Source organism: Scylla paramamosain, chromosome 31 (assembly GCF_035594125.1).
Source record: "Scylla paramamosain isolate STU-SP2022 chromosome 31, ASM3559412v1, whole genome shotgun sequence".
Classification (NCBI taxonomy): Eukaryota; Metazoa; Arthropoda; class Malacostraca; order Decapoda; family Portunidae; genus Scylla; species Scylla paramamosain.
The window spans coordinates 5,259,619-5,280,098 of NC_087181.1; the positions used below are offsets into that span (position 1 = coordinate 5,259,619).

The 20,480-nt window shown below is 37.5% G+C and overlaps 1 protein-coding gene across 9 annotated transcripts in view; it reads left to right on the top strand.

Moving 5' to 3' along the window:
* LOC135116409 (mitochondrial inner membrane protease subunit 1-like) overlaps positions 1 to 20,480 on the top strand; it is a 387,804-nt gene that overhangs the window by 245,770 nt on the left and 121,554 nt on the right. For 5 of the 9 annotated variants that reach the window (XR_010276301.1, XR_010276300.1, XM_064033853.1 and 2 more), the window contains one exon: positions 20,017 to 20,173. Coding sequence is in view for 3 of the 9 variants with exons in the window: in XM_064033858.1 (XP_063889928.1) it covers positions 20,017 to 20,034 (18 nt within the window). In the remaining 6 variants the exon portion in view is untranslated. Of the gene's footprint in view, positions 1 to 9,235; positions 9,390 to 20,016; positions 20,174 to 20,480 lie in introns of those variants that run through there. The other 4 variants (XM_064033858.1, XM_064033857.1, XM_064033856.1 and 1 more) reach the window with 2 other exon arrangements.

The following is a 20,480-nucleotide window of genomic DNA, read 5'->3' on the forward strand; positions in this document are numbered from 1 at the left end:
TGAGGATGGCAATGCTGTGGTGGTCTTTTTCAATCCCTTTTTCTTCTGGAATGAGGGCAGTGTGAGGTAATTGCCAATCATTTTGGAATTTTGGCATGTGGAAGGCAGGGACTATGGGGCAGGGTGGGATATGGAAGGCAGGAACTGTTGGGCAGGCTGGGATGTGGAAGACAAACTGTGGGGCAGGCTGTAAGGTTTTCTCCAACACCACTGGTCGCTTTTCTCCCAATTTGGTAATGAAGATGTCCCTCAAAAAGGTAAGAAACACCACCTCAGTGATCCACCCATTTGGAGTTTTTTTTTGGTAAAAAGCCTCTTCAAACCTTTCCAACACATTGAAGCGAAGATCCCTGGTGTAGGGGAAGATCAGCAGCGGTGGAAGGTACTGCCCCATGGCAAAGGAGAAGGCCAACATTGTCACCTGCTGCCGTGTGCCACTTGTGATGGAGTAGAGGAGTTTAGCTCCTGTCTTACTGATGATTTTCCTTTTTCTCTGGAGAAATGTTAAAACCACTTTCATCAGCATTAAAGATCCTGTCAGGAGAGCTCAACAAAGTGGGATCGATGGTGTCCAGGTAATGTTTCATTTGCTGAAACCATTCACCTAGAGCATCCTTTGTTATGACTGCTCTCTCACAGCCAGGTGGTTGCCCCATTCTTTTCTGTATCTCTAGGTGCCTCTTGAAAAAGGCTTGCATCCAGTCCTTTCCAGGGCAGTTGTCTTTGAAGACAGTCTTTGCTCTCCTAGCTTCAAGGCTGATCCACCATGTCCTTGAGGTCGACTTTGGTTCGTCAAAAACCTTGTTGAGACACCTCAACTAGACAGTCTACCAGCTTCTTCTCCTCCTTTAACAGTACTGTTTTGGAAGCAGCTTGCTTAGATCTTCTGCCTCTAACCTTGTCCCCAAGAGTGGCGTAGGGGATCCTAAAATCTTTGGAGGCACCATTCAAGGGCATCTGTTTGGACCTCACCAGCTCCACAGCTCTCTCCACTTGCTCCTGTGTGTAGCGTTGGGTTGATGCCATTTCAGCAAAGACTGTTGAAAAGGTGCAGAGCAAGAATGCAATTTAACATGTATGCTTCAATATAATACTTCCTCTTTCTTTTTTTCCCAAAATTATTATCCTTTCCTGTCATTTTCTGCTTTTCAAGTCAAAACTGCTTGTGTGTAGAAACTCGTTTATGTTTTCCACAATAACATAAAACATATTGAAAACGCAGATAATCTAGAAGGAGAAGACAAAAATAAAGTAAGCACACTAGCCTGATAATGCCCTACCCTGGTTGGCGCACTACACACTAAGGGCATTTATGGCATTTATGTGCTACCCCACACAATCCCTTATTTGTTGAGGCTAGACATGTTTATCCTCAACCATTTGACAATCATGCATTATAACAATAAATTCATTGACAAGCTATGTTAGTTTTGTATCAAAATAGGTGGCAGTGACTAACACTGACATTCATGTGTGCTATCGAAACAGTTAGCGGAACTCCACCTACCTCAGTTACGGTGGAAGACACAATGCTTTGTTCTCTCTGGTGCACACAGAACAGTGGAAGGGTACTGGCGGGAAAATTTGAACTTAGTCCCGTCATTTCCACTCTGTTTATGTGTTATGGAACTTTAAGCGGGATTTAGTGCACAGACCCTCCAGTACTCTATCTTTCTTATTATTGCTTTGTTTTTATTCGTATTATTGTCATTGTTCTGCTTTTTATTAGTTATCTATTATGTCTCAATCTTCTCTATGTTTTTATTATTCTTCTTCTTCTCCTTCTTCCTCTTCTTCTTATTCTTATTCTTTTATTGTAATTATTATATTTTATTATTATTATCACTATGATTCCAAAATGTTGTTTAGAAAACTCTTCAAATGTCGAATCTGTTGCTGATAGCCAAGGAACTCTCTCTCCTTGCTGATAGCCCAGCACGCACCATGATGACACACACGTGCACACACACACACACACACACACACACACACACACACACACACACACACACACACACACACACACACACACACTATTGTTATTATTGTTGTTGTCATCGTTATGCTCATACAGAGTGGAAAGAAACCAACATTGGTTTGGAGGTTCAGCTATGTGGTTTGTTATCAATTACTACAAAAGTATGGCCAGCCAGTGTGTCTATATAGAGTCCACCATGACCCAGCGAAGATATGCTTGGCACGTGTCATTTGCTGGCTAGGTGCAACACCATTATCTGCAGTCCTTTCCTATCCAACCACCTACTGGCACTGTCAAAAAGACAAAAGTCATGCCCATGACAAAAGTCATACTCACCATCCAAACTGATTTTTTTTTTTTTCTCTCTCTGTTTCTGCATTGTCTTATTGCTGACTCTTGCCCAGCTAAACTCTCCAGCAGCAGGTAATCCCCACCGTCAGCAGGATATTTTCCTCTGCTCAGTTTTTCCTCAGGTTGGGACTCTGGTACCACAGCAGAAACCTCTCGGAGGCTTCTCCAGCCACCCCACTCTCTCTCTCTCTCTCTCTCTCTCTCTCTCTCTCTCTCTCTCTCTCTCTCTCTCTCTCTCTCTCTCTCTCTCTCTCTCTCTCTCTCTCTCTCTCTCTCTCTCTCTCTCTCTCTCTCTCTCTCTCTCTCTCTCTCTCTCTCTCTCTCTCTCTCTCTCTCTCTCTCTCTCTCTCTCTCTCAGCAGAGAGTCCTCACAGCCAGCTACCTCCTGGATCCTTTTTAGGCCAGCACCCTGGCCTCCAGCAGACACCTTACAGGTTGTCTGACTTCTTAGGCACAAGATCCATGGGCACAAACAAGACTAATACCTTTTACAAGTTCAAGGAAGGGATGAGCATGTCTCACTACACCCATTCACATTTATTCATGTACTTTATATATATATATATATATATATATATATATATATATATATATATATATATATATATATATATATATATATATATATATATATATATATATATATATATATATATATATATATATATATATATATATATATATATATATATATATATATATATATATATATATATATATATATATATATATATATATATATATATATATATATATATATATATATATATATATATATATATATATATATATATATATATATATATATATATATATATATATATATATATATATATATATATATATATAAACATTTATTAATAGCCAATAAAGTCAGTACATAATATGTTTTATGTATACATTAATATTAGGCCAGCCTTTTTATAAGCATAAGGTTTTCAAGCACAAAATAATAAAAATCTTAATAATAACAAACAATAATAATAATAATAGAAACAATAATGGTTGAGAAAAATTAATGAAGTATTAAACATACAAATTACAGACTACTAAACACAACTAGAATTTATAATGAAAGTAGAATATAAACTAAAAGAAACAAAGCAAAATCAATACACAATAATAGACAAAAAATAATAATGAATAAATAAATAAATGAATATATAAACAGGAAAAGAAAAACACACAATGTACTCGTAGAACAAATTTAATACGATACAACACACAGTACTATATAAGGAGGAAAGATGATATTAGGTTGAACTGAAGGAAAAAAAGGCAATCTTGTCATATAAGAATTAATAAGAATCCAACAGATGACACTTAAGTTTGTTTTTAAAATTGTAGAGAGAGGGAGCATTCTTAATATACTGAGGAAGAGAATTCCATATTAAAGGTCCTAAGTACATGGTAGAGTGTTGGAAGAGTGTAAAGCGATGGGATGGAAGGCAAAGCTGTTCTCTATGTCATGTAGGATATTTATAAAAAGGAAGTGAGGCACTGATCTGATTTTTGTACATACAATTTGCAATTGAAAGTTTAGTTATATCTTGCAGTTTAAGAATTTTTGTGTTTTTAAATAGAGGAGTGGTGTATTCGAGATAAGAACTTTTTGTGATAATTCTGATGATTTTCTTATGTAGTCTGTCCAGGCATGTCAGATGGGTGGCATAAGTGGTACTCCAAATAGGTTTTCAAACATCAGCTGCACTTTCTTATATACACAAACACAAACACACACACACACACACACACACACACACACACACACACACACACACACACACACACACACACACACACACAAGAAGAGTAAAAGGAAATTATGTGTTGAATGTGTAAGGTTGAGTGGAGCAGAAGAGGAAAAGGATCTTGGTGTTACAGTGACTGGGAACCTGACCCTGGAGAAACACATTAGCAAAATTACAGGAGAAACCTATAACTTGCTGAGAAGAATAAGGCAGGCCTTTGCATATATGGATGAAGAGATAGTCAGGAAGATGATCGTGTCGCTGATAAGACCTAGACTAGAATATGCAGCAGTAGTATGGTCGCCATACAAGAAAAAGGATATAAGGAAGTTGGAGAGAGTTCAGAGAGCAGCTACGAAGAAGGTACCAAGTATCAGGGACTTGTCATATGAAGAGAGACTGGCAAGGATACATCTACCAACGTTGGAAAAGAGGAGAGAAAGGGGAGACTTGATTGCAATATATAAAACATATGAGGAAGTAAAGGAAGTGGACAGGAGTGACTTAATGGTCTGGGATACACAGGACACTAGAGGACATGGAAAAAGGCTGAAAAGGAGTGCTTGTAGAAGAGATGTCAAAAAGTGTAGTTTCCCATATAGAAGTATTGATGTATGGAACGGTCTGGATGAGGAGATAGTAAATGCAGAAAGTATACATGGATTCAAGACTAAGTTGGATATTAAAAGATATGGAGATGGGACAGCACGAGCATAGCTCTTTTCCCATAAAGCACAACTAGGTAAATATAACTAGGTAAATACACACACACACACAGACACACAAACGTGCACCAGCCAGCTGTTCAGATGCAGGTGGTTAAGCTCCTGAAGATAAAGCTACTGGATCTAGACAAAACAATGAGGCCTAGTAATGTATATGCAGGGGTGAGAGGGAGTTACAGAGTGTCTTGTCTCCAAATTTAATACATAAAGGAGTATTTTGAGGTTAAAAGAAATGAAAGGAAAGGAAGATCTAGGTGGCTTCACTGATAGTGATGTTTGTAAACAAACCGAGTGAGGAGGTGAGATAGAAGGCACATTTTATTGAAACCCCTGTGGGCTTGAGACAATTGATGGAAGCAAATGGAGAAAGGGATTTTTCAGGATTCAAAGAAGAGAATGGAAGTATGAGGAAGATAATCAGCGTAGAGAAAGAAATGAGGTGCATGAGGGAACTGATCTCTGGCATTCTGGAGAAGCAGGACAAACTTATGGAAATCAAAGAATTGAGAAAGAAGTATAGTGAATGTGAGAGCACTCTAAAGATAAACAATGAGATGAAAGAGGCAATGGAAGAACTAAAGAAAGAAAATGAGATACTCAAGACTAAGTGTAATGAATATGAAGTAACCCTGCAGGGGCTGCAAGAAAAGGTGGAGGATAGTGCAGGAAAAGTGGAAGGGGTGGTATGTGAAACCAAACTGGAGAAACTGAGAAATACCTTGAAGAAAGAACATAAGGATGAAAAAGTTAGCTTCACAGAGGTGGTTAAAAAACAAATACAGGAAAAGACCAAGGACACTAATTCAGGTAATTAAAGAAAAGGAGGCTTTGGTGAGAAAGAAATGTGTGGTCTTTTTTGGGGTGCAAGAGAAGAAAAACACAGTAAAGTCTGTCAGAGAGAGAGAAGAGAAGGAGTTGGTAAGGAAAATCATTACAATGGTCCAAGATGAGGTACAGGGACTGGAACAAGAAGTGGAAGAAGCATATACAATTGGAAAATATAGTGAAGAGGTAAAAGGCCATTGAAAGTGAGAATGAGATCCCAAGTTGCAGTAGAGGAGATCCTAGTGAGAACCAGGAAGCTGGCTGAAAGTTCAGAATACAAGAATATTTTGGTAAAAGATATATGAACTTGGAAGAAAGGGAAAAAGAGAGGGATCTGAGAAATGAAACTAAGAAAAAAAAAATAGAAGAACAGAGACTGAGAAGAGGAAATTTTATTGAAGGGTACTAGATACACATAAGGAAATGTTATATTCGGAAAAGGGAACAAGAACTGAAAGAAACACAGCTGCAGACAGACAAATTGCATGTGGTGGAAGAAGTAGTACATTAAGAGTAATGTATACAAACATAGACAGGTTACTTTTAGGTATACTGAAAGTCAGATTACTTAAAGGAAAATGGACCAGATGTGTTGTGCCTAACTGAGACATAGTTAAAAGAGGAAGTCCATTTAAGCTTTAAGGAAGAATGATATAATTATTGGAGGAGAGATAGAAAAGGAAAAAGGAGGAAGAGGAGTACTGATAATGGTTAGAGATGATATAAATGTGGAAGAAGTGCAATATGGAGATGGCATGGTGGAGATCATAGGTATAACAATCAGGACCAGTGGGAGAGAAAGGAGGAGGATCATATTAATGTATGGAGGCTGGGGGGTCACAAGGAAGTGCAAAAGGAAGTGTTGAAGTGCCTAGACAACATGATAAGGAAGGACAGTAAAATACTACTAGTGGGAGACTTTAACTGCAAAAATGTAAGCCGGGAGGAGATGGAAGTTAATGGAAATGCTGGACTGTGGAGTGAAGAAATGCTACAGTTAACTATGGTGAATGCAATGGACCAATGGGTGGAGGAATTTACAAGATACAGAGGGGAGGAGGAGCCATCTATGTTAGACCTGGTATTCACAAAAAAAAAAAAAAAAAACAGAGCTCAGTCCAACCATTAAATACTTAAGCCCAATGGGAAAAAGTGACCATGTGGTTTCAGAAGTGGTACTGCAAAATTGGGAGGTTCTACCATGTAAGGAGGATTATAAAAATGGGAGACTAAATCATGCAAAGACAAATTTTACAGTTAAGAAAATTCTTTTGAAGTATTGATTGGAAGAGACTTATGGAAGGCAAGACAATGCAAGAGAAATATGAAACATTCCTGAAAAAGTACAATGATGGTGTGCAGAAGTATGTATCTGTATATAAAGTAAGGAGGAGCAAACATATCTGGTATAATGCCAGATATGCAGAAGCTAAGAAGAGAAAGGATATAGCTTGGAAGAAACTGAAGAAACAAAAGAAATTAAAATAATAGAGAGCAGTATAAGGAAACAAGGAATGAGTATATTAGAATAAGAAGAGAGGAGGAGAAACAGTTTGAAAAGGATGTGGTAAAGAAATGTGAAGAAGAGCCTAAGCCTTTTTACATATATATCAATGGAAAGATGACAAGCAGAGAGACCATTAACAAGATAGTAAAGGAAGGAAGGATATATCAAACAGCAGAAGAGATGAGTGAAATTATGAATGAGAGTTTCAGGTCTGTGTTCAGTGTGGAAGTGTATTTTGCAGAACCAAATGAGGAGGTAAGGCAGGGGGGTTACAGGAAGTCTTGGTGCAAAAACATGAAATTGGCAAATTGTTAGAGAAGTTGGGTGTCAGGAAAGCAATGGGGCCTGATGGAGTGTCAGGTTGGACACTAAAGGAATGTAGAAAACAAGTAGTGGAGCCAATTTGGGATGTGATTAACAGCTTGCTGATAGAGGGAAGAGTACCAAGAGAGTGGAAGAGAGCAATTATAGTGCCAATACACAAAGGAGGAAAGAGGACTGAGCCACTAAATTATAGACCAGTGTCACTAACTAGTGTTGTGGGGATGAAGGAAAAGTGGATGAAATATTTGGAAGAGAATGAAGTTATAACAAATAGTCAATTTGGTTTCAGAATAGGAAGGTCATGTGTGACAAATTTTCTAAATTTCTATACAAGAGTAATAGATGAAGTACAAAACAAAGATGGGTGGGTAGATGCAGTGTACTTGGACATCAAAAAAAGCTTTTGATAAAGTTCCACATAAAAGACTATTGTGGAAGATTAAACATATAAAAGGACTGAAAGGGACAATGCTAAAATGAATGAGAGACTGCTTAAAGGATAGAGAAATGAGAACAGTGATCAGGGACACCTGTTCATGTTGGAGTAATGTAACAAGTGGAGTACCACAGGGGTCAGTGTTAGCACCCATTATGTACCAAATATACATCAGTGATATGCAGGAGAGTTTGACCAGTTATATTAATCTGTTTGCTGATGATGCAAAATTGTTAAAGAGCCACATTGATTGTATGGAGTTGCAAAGAGATATTGACAAGATTTATGGGTGGAGCAAGAAGTGGAAACGTATTCACTGCTAAGAAATGCCATGTGATGGAATTGGGAAAGAGTAAGAGAAGACCTTCATGGGACTATAAAATGGGGGAGGAAGTAATAATGAGGAGCAAGGAGGAAAAAGACCTAGGATTGTTTTTTTTTTTTTTTTTTTTTTTTTTTTTTTTTTTTTTTTTTTTCAAGATACCCTGACCCCAGAACAGCATATAAGTGAGATATCTGGCTTGACGTACAGGATGTTAACAAATATTAGGGTGGCATTTCATTACATGGATAAGACTATTATGAAAAAATTATAGCCACTATGCTATGTCCCAGGCTAGAATATACAGCAGTGGTGTGGTCTTTGCATGTGAAGAAAGACATAAAGAATTTGGAAAGAATTCAGAGGGCAGCTACAAGGATGGTACTGGAGCTGAAAGACCTAACATATGAAGAGAGGTTAAAGGAAATGGGACTGTCAACTTTGCAAGTTAGAAGTGAAAGAGGAGATCTAATGATGTACAAAATAGTTAACCACACTGAGAAGATAGATAAGCAGGACTTGGTGTTGCTGGAAGATGATGAAGCACCCAAAGAAGATCAGGATTAGTCAGTGCCTGAGGGACATCAAGAAGTACAATTTTCCACATAGAACTGTGGATATCTAGAATGGTCTAAATGAGGAGGTTGTTTACAGCACCTAACATGCAGAAATTTATGGAAATTCTGGATAAATATAGATATGGAGACAGGACACTATGAGCCCTGCTTGAACCCTGTATTATACAACTAGGTAAATACACACACACACACACACACACACACACACACACACAAACGGTGGTGGCAGAGCTGACAGGACGTGTTTCCTAGTGCTCTACATATAGAAGGAAGGAATAACACAAATCACTCATGGTGGAACAAGTTTATGATATGAAGACCCAGGAATACCTAGGTGGTAAATAGGGAGGGGAGAAATAGTACATGAGTATAGTTATCCTGTCTCTAGGAGAGTTTGGTTGGTTTGTTTACACTTTGGACAAAATGGCATAGGGCGACATCCCAAAAGAATGGGAGTCCTTTGAAGGTTTTACTGGTGAAGAAAGATAACTATATTATAGATTGCAGTATAGAAAAATTTTATATATGGAAAAATTGATGGACAAGTTAGTGAAGAGAATAAAGACATTGGAGGGACACCAAAAGGTGACAGGTGAGGAATTGGTGATTATTATGGCAAAGCTGATGGAGATGGAAAATAAAAATGAGAAGTTAAAGGTGGAAAATGACTGTTTAAGGAAACAAATAAAGGAAAAAGTAGAAACTGTTCTGAAAGAAAATGAGGAAATGAAGGCAAGTGTAAAGGATGTGGAAATGAGACAAAATAAGTGGTTAAATGAATTTATATTTGAAGAAGAAACACTAAAGAAAATAATAAAACAACAAGAAAATGAGAAACAAAATCTGACAGAAAGTGGTAAGAGAAAAAGTTAGTGAGACACTGTAGAAAAATATAAACAAGTAATTGTATTTGGATTAAAGGAAAAGAAAATAGTAAGCAGAATTAAAAGAGAGGAAAAGGAAAAGAACCTGTTGAATAAGTTACTGAAGAAAGTGACAGGTGAAGACAGTCAGGTATTAAAGTAAGTGGAAGAGTCCATAGAATTGGGATACATGAAGAAGAAAAAATGAGACCCATAAGAATAAGGTTTGCAACACAGGTACAAGCAGAGGAAGTAATTAATGGGTCTTGGAGATTGCCTGGAGATGAAGAATATAAGAATGTATGGATAAACAGGGATATGGATGAGACTGAAAGGTTGAAGCAAAAGGAGCTGGTAAATGAGGCTAAACAAAAAAAAAAACAAAAACGAATGGAGGTGGAGAAGTCTTCTGAAGAGTAAGAGATATAAGGATAAAGAAATGGTACATCAAGCTGTAAGTAAGGTATGTTATACTAATGTAAATGGATTAATGTCAACAAAGATGGAATTAAATGAGTTATTAAACAGAACCACACCAGATGTTGCTGTATTATGTGAGACAAAATGGAAAAATGAATGGGGAACTTCTGACATTGGTGATAATAAATATGATTTATGGATGAAAAATAGAAGTGACAAGGGAGGAGGTGGAGTGACAATTCTGATAAAAAAAAATGTGGCAAAGTGGAGAAGGTAATAAAAGTGAAGACATGTCTGAAGTTCTACAAGTCATGATTAGAAGTGGAAATGGAAGGATAATGAATTATGTAAGAGTGCATGTGCCACCTATGACCAATGCTTGGCAAAAACAAGAGCAAGAAGAGATGTTGGTAGATGTGTTGAAAGGTCTTGAAAAAATAGTGAAGGAAAGTAGTGATATAGTTATTGTTGGTGATTTTAATTGTAAGGAGATAAATTGGGAGACATTGACAACTACTGGAAGCGAGAGCTCATGGAGTAATAGACTGTTAAACTAGGCGGCGAAAAACTTGATGATTCAATGGGTTGATTGTGATACCAGATTTAGTGGAAGAGATAAACCATCAAGACTTGATTTAGTGTTTACCAAGGACATGGAAATTATTGAAACTATACACTATGATAGCCCCCTAGGTAAAAGTGATCATGTGTTGATGGAATTTAATCTGAAAAATGAAAATGTAATCATTGATGAAAATTATAAGGTGAAAAGATTTAAATATAGTAAAGCTGATTTTCAAAAATAAAAAAAAAATAATTTGCTGCCATGGACTGGAAAGACTCCGAAGATGCAGATGTTCAGGAAAAATGGGATGAATTTATAAGGATGTATAACTCTTGGGGGCTGTTTAGCCCCCGTAATGTTTCTGGCGTATGTCAACAATATGGTGGATGAGGTTGACAGTTATATAAATATGTTTGCAGACGATGCAAAATTATTGAAAAGAGTGGAAAACAATATGAATTGTGAAATATTACAGAAAGATCTAAATAAGATATATAAATGAAGTAAGAAATGGGAAATGGAATTTAATGCAAAGAAATGCAAGGTGATAGAATTAGGAAAAAGCAAAAGAAGATTGACAAGGTCCTACACTATGGGAGAAGTGGAAATTAAGAAAACCAAAGAAAAAAAAGACTTGGGAATTACAATAAGTGATAATTTATCGCCAGAAAAACATGTAAACAACATGTTGGGGAAACCTATGAGTTACTAAGAAAGATGAAAGGGGGCAAGTGCTTACATGGATGAAGAGATGATGAAAAAGTTGATGGAATATGTGATTCAACCAAAACTGTTTGGTCACCCCATGATAAAAAGGAAATAAGGAAAACAGAAAGGATCCAGAGAGCTGCAACCAAACTGGTACCAAGTTTGAGAGATTTAACCAATGAAGAAAGATTAAGGAGATTGAAGCTTCCATCATTACAAGAGAGAAGAGAAAGAGGGGACCTGATTGCTATATACAGAGCTTTAAAGGGTAAGGATCAAGTTGACAAAGAAGACTTATTTGTGTGGGACTCAAGAGATACAAGAGGACATGGAGTGAAATTGAGGAAAACAGCAAGTAGAAGAGATGTCAAGAAATGTGGTTTCCCAAATAGAAGCATAGAAATATGGAACAACTTAGATGAAACAGTGGTACAAGCAACAAATATTCGTTAATTTAAAGTTAAGCTGGATGCTTATAGATATGGAGACAGGACAGCATGAGCATAGCTCTTTTCCTGTAAAACACAAATAGGTAGTAAATACAACTAGGTAAATAGTTAGTTAGTTAGTTGTTTATTGACAAAAGAATCCTTTTACAAAATAAACGAAGAACAAATAATTGTACAAGTACTTTTGTCCATGAAAAGTAACAAACATGCATTTGATGTAGAGGTGATTCTTACATATTATACGTATATACTCAGTACTTCAAAAATATAGCTACACACTTCCTGTATATAGATATTCTCTTCCATTATGTCATTTATATCGCCAAATCTGAGCATTTGATAACTATTACACAAATCAGCAGTCATTGTGCACTCTAACAACACATGTTTTTCGGTTTGAACATGAACACCGTCGCACAAACATACTCTCTGCTCAGTTGGCGTTCGACTCCACCTGCCTGTTTCAATTCTTAGATTGTGTGACATTAATCTCAGTCTTGTGAATGCCTCTCGCTGGTAATCGGGCACATACTTATCAGTCTTATAAATATTGTGAACTGTCAGTGTCGGGTTAAAGTCATTCACATATGTCCGGATCTTAGTGGCACTGTTCGGTGTGTTCCTCAAAATATTTCTCAATTTTTCCATGGGGTCATTATCTGATATCAGGGATATTTCTCTATTAAGGAATCTATATCCAGGTGTGTTTTCTCTCCTGCAAAGGTCATACACAATATAAAAAGGTTGTTCCATATCTATGACCTCCAACTTAGATTTTAAGAAGTTTTTCCTCCTTCGCTTTACTAATTCTATTACAGGTAAAATGCCGCTTTCAACCATACATAAATTTATGCTGGTATTTTTTCTCAAACCTAATAAACACTTTACTAAACTGTTGTATTGTCTTTCTAAGTTCTTAGTCTTGTTTGTCAGCCACGACTCACAACTGTACAGTAAGGCTGACGTCACGGCAGCATCAAAAACCTTTTTCTTCAATATAAATGGCATTAATGTATTTGCTGCACAAAAAATAGAAAATTTGTTCAGTGTCGCTTCACTCATTGTTTGGTGCATGTTAATTACATCGTCCATTCTGGCAGTGTCTGTGAACCAGGCACCGAGGTACAAGTACCTGGCAGCATAGTTCACTACCACCTCACCCACCTTTAAGTCATGTTTGTCTCTATCATCACCGTTTACCACAAAAAATTTTGTTTTCTTCTCATTGATAAGCATTCCGTATTCACTACAATAACGTAACACGATGTTCATTTTCTTTTCACACATTTCTCTACTTGTTGCAACGATCACTGCATCATCCATTAACAGCATTGTATGTAAACTTCCTAAAAAATCGTCTGCTGCTATTTCGTTTTTCAGCATCTTTACCATATGGTCAATATACAAAGTAAAAAGCAGACAACTGGTCGGGGCCCTTGACGAACACCAACAGATGATTCAATGATTGCAGATTTCATAATATTTCTAGTACAGGTATACATAGCTTTAATGGCTCTAATCATTACCTTACCACATCCACGCTCTTTTAAAGCATCTATGAGTTTTCCTCTGGGGACCCGATCGTATGCCTTACTAAAATCTATAAACAGGACATACAGTTTTCTCTTCTTGTACATAACATAGTCACAGAGTAACCTCAAAGCAATAATCTGTTCAACACAGCCTCTCTGTTTTTGTGCTCCCGCTTGACACTTGTCGATGTTCCACCATAATTTCAATCTATTCAATATCATAGTGTCATAAACTTTAGCTAGGTTATCCATTATAGTGATTCCTCTATAATTACCACAAATCATACGATTACCTGACTTAAATAATACAATTAGCTTGTTGTAACACCATAACAGGGGGTAACATATTTGAGTGAACACTACATTAAACACATTCAAGATAAATAACTTCCATGTTACATCAAACACCTTAATCATGGCCTGGGATAATCCTATATAACTTTTGTTCTTCGTAACATTCAGTGCATCGTCAAGTTCAGTCATAGAAAAAGGATCGTCTAAAATTGGTATATATGGCATATTTTCCAAATCATCAACATGTAACACACTATCGGCAATCGGTTGCTCACTAGATGGATTCAGCAACTTTTCAAAATGTTCTTGAAAATTAAGTTCTGAAGGCTTTTCCATATCCTCATATTGTAGTTTTCCTTTCCAATTAATTGACTTCCAAATCGTCTTACAGTCATTTTCATCAAGCAATCTTTTCCACCTCTGTTGAGTTTCATCCCACGCCTGAGTGCGACCCAAACCCCGCACCGTATGTCTCCGTGCGCACTCCATAATGGTGGAGAATCCTGCTTCTAACACTGCTTCTATATCCTCAGTTGTGTTCACTTGTGGCACAGCAAGGCTATGTAATTCATTTGCCATGCTCTCTAAATTCACTTTCTTGTGACATACACTCTTACGTAGTTTATGCTGTGACTGATGGTAGCATGAGTTATCCAAGTCTACTGACCTAGCTAACAGTTCTCTGGCTGGCGCACACACTCCACTGTCTAGGTTAACACTCAGAGGTGCATGGTCTGATCTTCCTATCTCTTGATTCACTACAAGTCCTTCAATCAAATCTACAGCATTTTCCTTTACTAAACACAAATCAATCTCGGAAATCCACCCATCCTTTCGTCTAGATAACAAACCACCTCCTACAACCTTATTACCTGTTTTTAAGTGGTTAACAATCACCATTTTATTATTGTTGCACACATTCACAAGTATTTTGCCATGGTCATTCTTAGTTATGTCTTTCACCTCTCGGTATTCATACACACACACACACACACACTCAATAGATGTGTGAGGATAACAACAGATGCTGCTGCTAATATCCTGCTGTTTACATCACTGAGAGCTGTCCTTGGTGGTGGGAGTCACACTAGTGTTACTTGCTGCTGTCCTGTCTCCAAAAAAGTTTTAGGGAAAGTGTGATGACTGCCATAATGAGCAGGGAACCTCAGCCCCTACACCTCCAACGGGGACTGTTCTGAAGGAAAGACTGGGATTTTTCTGGTTTTGGTGGGGATGAGAGAAGAACTGGAGAGAGCTTGTTGGGAAGAAGTTTTATTGAGCTGGAGAGTGAAATGCGAGAGATGTAAGTAAGGATGGAAAAGATGGAAAGAATGGTTGAAATTTTGATTACTGAGAAGGGAGTTTAGAAAGGTGTGTATGATGATTTACACACAAAATTAGCACTATATGAGAAGAAAACAATGGAGCATGAAGACAAGGTTGATGAGTTAAATGTAAAGCAGGGAATTTGGAAGAAGGAATAGAAGGAAAAGAAGATCAACTTTAGGAGGATTGTGGAAGAGCAAACTAAGGTAAATGTCAGCATACCAACAGAAAAGGTTGCTAAAGTGATCAAGCAGAGAGAAAACTTGGTGAGAGACACAGTAGATAGGAAAAAGACTGTAGTGGTATTTGCTTTAAAGGAGGAGTGTGTACCACAGAGGCAAGAAAGGGTAAAGAAGGAAAAGAGGTGAGTGGATAAAATGGTGAAAACAATACAAGAAGACAAGGAGCTGGCAGAAGAGATTGAAGAAATTTGAAGATTGGGCAGATATGTTGAGGGTAGACAGCATCCCACTAAAATAAGGTTTAGATTACAAGCAGCAGCTGAAGAAATAATAGGCAAAGCTTGGAAATTGGCCAGAGTTGAAGAGTACATACAAATATGGATAAAAAAGATAAGACCAGAGAAGAGAGAGCCACTATAAATGAATTAAGAAGAGAAACAAATGAAAAAAAAAATAAGAAAGATTAGGAGTGGAGAAGAAGAGGTTCTGTTGGAGGGCCATAGACATGAGGGTGAGAAAGTGGTACAGGAGAGAGGACAATGCAGAGGGGGAGGATTAAAAGTGGCACATGCAAACATAACTGGTTTGATGTTAGCAGTGTTGGAAGTAAAGATTGTTTAAAAGAATATCATGGGTATCATGGATATCATGGGAAATGTTGAAACAAAACTGGTGAATGATGTGGATATTTTAAATATTAGAGATGGAAAATACAACCTCTGGATGAGAAATAGAAAAAGTAAGGAGGGGGGAGATGTGATGCCCCTAGTTGGAAAAGATTTGATGGTGGAGTCTAGTCTACTACATGTGGAGAGGGGGAGCCAGAAATAATGAAAGTAAGCTTAAAAAGAAATCTGGGAAGATGCCACATACTGTAGTGACTTATATTCCCCCTTATTCCAACTCTTGGGGAGAGAGAGAATACAAGAGAATACTGGAAGATACAAGGGCATGTTTATCCAAGTTGCTTGAAGAAAATTAAAATGTACTAGTGATGGAAGACTTTAACCCCCTAAAGAACTGAGGACGTTGATCATCATCCTGCCGCTATAGGACTGGAGACATTGAATGATGTCTTTGCTAAAATAAAGCCAAATTATGCCATTTTCTGCCCAATTTGCTAGCCCGGGCTATGACTACACTGATTTCAAGTCAGACAGCAAGGGTTATCAGTCTACAGCTAGGCTCCGTCATGGCCAGGAATGTGATTCCAGGGCATCTGATTCAGCTCACTTGCTGAATTTCCCTACCTTCACTCCCCACGCTCATACCATGCTAACCACACTATCAGCTATTGTAATGCACGGGGACAGAGAAAATACCCAGGTAGGGGGTGTATGGAAAATGTAGAGCACCTGTTTTCTTTTTCCCCTAGCCACAGCCGGGGCAAGCCAATCAGACAAGTGGGCTGAGCCACACTCAGTGTACACTGACACCACCTCATTCAACTCATGATATCTCCGTAACCATGGCACCAACAGACTTCCAGATGAGGCCATTCGAAAGAGTTGATTGTGGGGAGAGTACAGTTTTCATTCACTTGTTCATTGTAGTTTAAGAGAAATAAGCATGTAAAAACAGGCTATTTTACATGTTTTAAGTTGAAGCTGTGGTCCTGGTGGTCAGTCAAATTTCCTCCACCCCCCTCAGGTCTTTAGGCATTAATTGTAAAGAGGTATCTTGGGAAAGTTGGACCACAGAAAGTAGCAAGTCATCATGGAGGAACAAATTACAGGAGTTGGCTATTGCAAATATTCTTGCGTAGTGGATTAAAGAAGACACGAGATTCAGAGAAAATGACACCATCAAGACTCAGTCAAATTTTACCAAGGAACAAGTCATAGTAGAGGATTTAAAACACAAAAACCCAATAGGAAAAGGTGATTATGCATTGATTCAGTTCTTAGTAATGGATGAAAACATCAGTACAAGAAAAGAAGACCACAAGAGAGAATGGTTGAACTATAGTAAGACAAATTTTGGAGAAGTTATGAAGAATTTTGATGAAGTGGATTGGAACAAAGTATTTCAAACGGGCGACATAGAAGAAAAGTGGACCACCTTCCTGGATATTTATAATAAAGGAGTGGAGAAATGGGTCACTAAGAAATCAATGAAGAACATATTTAAGAAGAATTGGTATAATAAGAGATGTGCTAAAATTAGACTGGAGAGAGAAAAGCATGGAACAAGTGGAGGGAAAATAAAAATTTACTTGTAGACTAATTATATAAGAAATAGGAACGAATATGTCAAAATACGCTGAGATGAGCTGAAGAATTACGAAAAGAATGTTGTGGATGAATGTAAAAATCTACCAAAACTGTTTTATAGATTTATCAATGGAAAATTGAAGATTAAAGAAGACATCAGCAGAGTAAAAAGTTGGAGAAGAAAACAGTCAGAGGCCCAGTAGAGATGGCAGAAGTGTTCAACAGATACTTCCACTCAGTGTTTACTAAGGAAAATGATTTTAGGGAAGAAAAGATAACAATAGAAAATGAGAATAGTCTGAAAGAGGTAATAACATCATCATCAGAAGTTGAGATTGTTGGAAGAGCTGGATGTAAGGAAAGCAATTGGACCTGATGGTGTGTTGAACTGGATTCTAAAGGAGTGCTGTTCACAACTAGCCAAAGTGATACACAATATAATCAGTGCCACCCTGCTGGAAGGAAGAGTACCTAAAGATTGGAAATGGGTGGATATTACCCCAAATCACAAAACTGGAAGTAAAGAAGACAAATTAGATCATAGACCAGTATAGATCAAGTGTGGCATCATAGATTTATGAAAAGATCATCATCAAGAGCAGATAGGTGAAATACCTGGAAGACAACAATGTGATAACAAAGAGACAATTCAGATTTAGAGAAGGATGATCTTGTGTAACAATCTGATAAGCTTCTTCTCAAAAGTAATGGACATAGTGCAAGAGACAGACAGACGTGCTGACTGCATATACTTGGACCTAACAAAAGCATTTGATAAAGTACCATACAAAAGGCTAATATGGAAATTGAAAAATATAGGACTGGGAGGATCATTATTAAAAATGGATGACTGACTTTTTGACAGACAGAGAAATGAGGACAGTAATCACAGTTGAAATGAGTTCTACAATTATCATTAGTAGCACCATTTATGTTTGCAATACAGTAAAATCCCTCTTATCCGGCATCCACAGGACCACGGACATGCCGGATACTTGAATATAAGTGAAATTATGTCCACAATCACCACCCTACACTCACGCATCTTATCACAACAAAGATCAGCTGATCGCCGTGCCGTGCGTCGCCACCCAGACTGCCACCTCACACTCACCTACACACAGTTGTAGCATTGGGCCTGTAATTGTGACTCCTTCTGATCTTTTCAAGCTGAATCACTCGTATAATACTTTGTCCATCATTTCACCACGATGATACTGCAGTGTGTGATCATTTTCCGCTGCCTTTGGGGTGTCAGTGGCTTTCATGTAATCCCGCAACTTTTTCGTTTGGGATTTAATGTCATAAATAGTTGATGAGCCCACACCATATTCTGCCATTAGTTGCAGTCTGCTTTCACCTCTCTCTAATCATCAACAAATGTCTACCTTCTGCTTAAGTGTAAGCACAACATGCTTCCTCTTTTCTACAACTTTAGCATTATGAAGGCGTCAGGCGATAAACAGTGCACACGCAGGACTGAGTCACTGAGTAAACACAGTGCAGTGGGCCGCGGGTGGCGCAAAGCAGTGCGCTCTGGTGGCGAGGGGACAAAGTATGCCTCGCGTGGGAATTTTAATTGATTTTATGAGTACACACTGATTTTTTATTGATTTTAAGGCTCAGGGAAAAATGTGCCAGATACTTGAAGCTGCTGGATACTCAAATGCCGGATGAAAGGGATTTTACTGTATATGTAAACGACATGACAAGAGGAGTGACAAGCTACATAAGCCTTTTTGCTGATGATGCTAAGATTATGAGAAAAGTAACAAATAAAAAGACTGTGAAAGTCTGAATCAAGACTTAATTAAGATAAATGAATGGTTGTTGAGATGGAACATGGAGTTTAATGCCAAGAAATGCAGTGTGGTGAAGTTTGGAAAGAGTGCAAAAAGAACAGAAGACAACTACTATTTGGGAAATGAGAAAATTACTTTAAGAACAGAAGAAAAATCTGGGATTAACCAATTCTAATAAACTGTTGTTTGCAGAGCATATTAACAAGATCACTGGAGAAACATATAATATGCTGAGAAACATCAAGATGGCACTCACCTTTATTGGTGAAGATATGATAAAAAAACTGATAACAATGATATGTCCAAGATTAGTGTGGTCACCAAGTATGAAGAAGGATATCAGAAAGCTAGAAAGAATTCAGAGAGCTGCAGCAAAAATCCCTACAAGCCTAAGAGGGTATAGTTATAGAGAGGTTGAAGAGATTGGGTCTGACTACACTGGAAAAAATGAAAGAGGTGATTTAATAGCAGTATATAGAATACTGGAAGGGATGGAAAAGTTGGACAAGGATGACCTTGTGATACCAGATACGAGAGGTACCAGAGGACATGGAAGAAAATTGAAAAGGAGTGTTTGCAGAACAGACATTAAGGAACATGGCTTTTCTCACAGAAGCATAGCAGTGTGGAATTAACTTATTGATGAGACTGTGTGTGCCAAGACAGTTCATAAATTTAAAGAAAATTTGGATAAGTCAGTATGGAGATGGGACAGCATGAATCTAGTGTGGCTCTTATCCTGTATCTCACAACTAGGTAAATACATATTTAATAGTGCATGGATTATTTAGGTATCATTTTGAAAGTTTAATCCAGATTTATCTGTGAATGTTTAAATATTAATAATTCTCTTCACATTTGCCAGAGCCAAGAAGAAATATAATACAGACAAGAGACAATGCATGAAGACAGATGAGGGATCTCCAAACAAGAAGATGGATAATGTGAACACAGCTACTGTGCTCGCCATCATTTCTCAAGAGTTAGACTCTTCAGAATTCTGGGAACTGACAGACCAGGAAGTAAGTATTTTCTGTAATATTTTTTTATCTGACAAAACAGAAGTAATAAGTACAATAAAGACCCTTAAAAGGAAACAAACGGAAAAATGTAGTCAAAAGTTTTAATTGAAAACTATTTCACATGATCAGAAAAGTCATAAGATATTTGCCTAACTAAAAACAAATATACAGGAATACAATTATATACAATTATATATATTCTGTATATTAGGAATATACAGAATAATTCCATTGATTATCTGCTGTCTTAGAAATATGATTTTAGCTCTATTTATGCAGTTGCAATAAATTTTGGGGAACCTGTTGG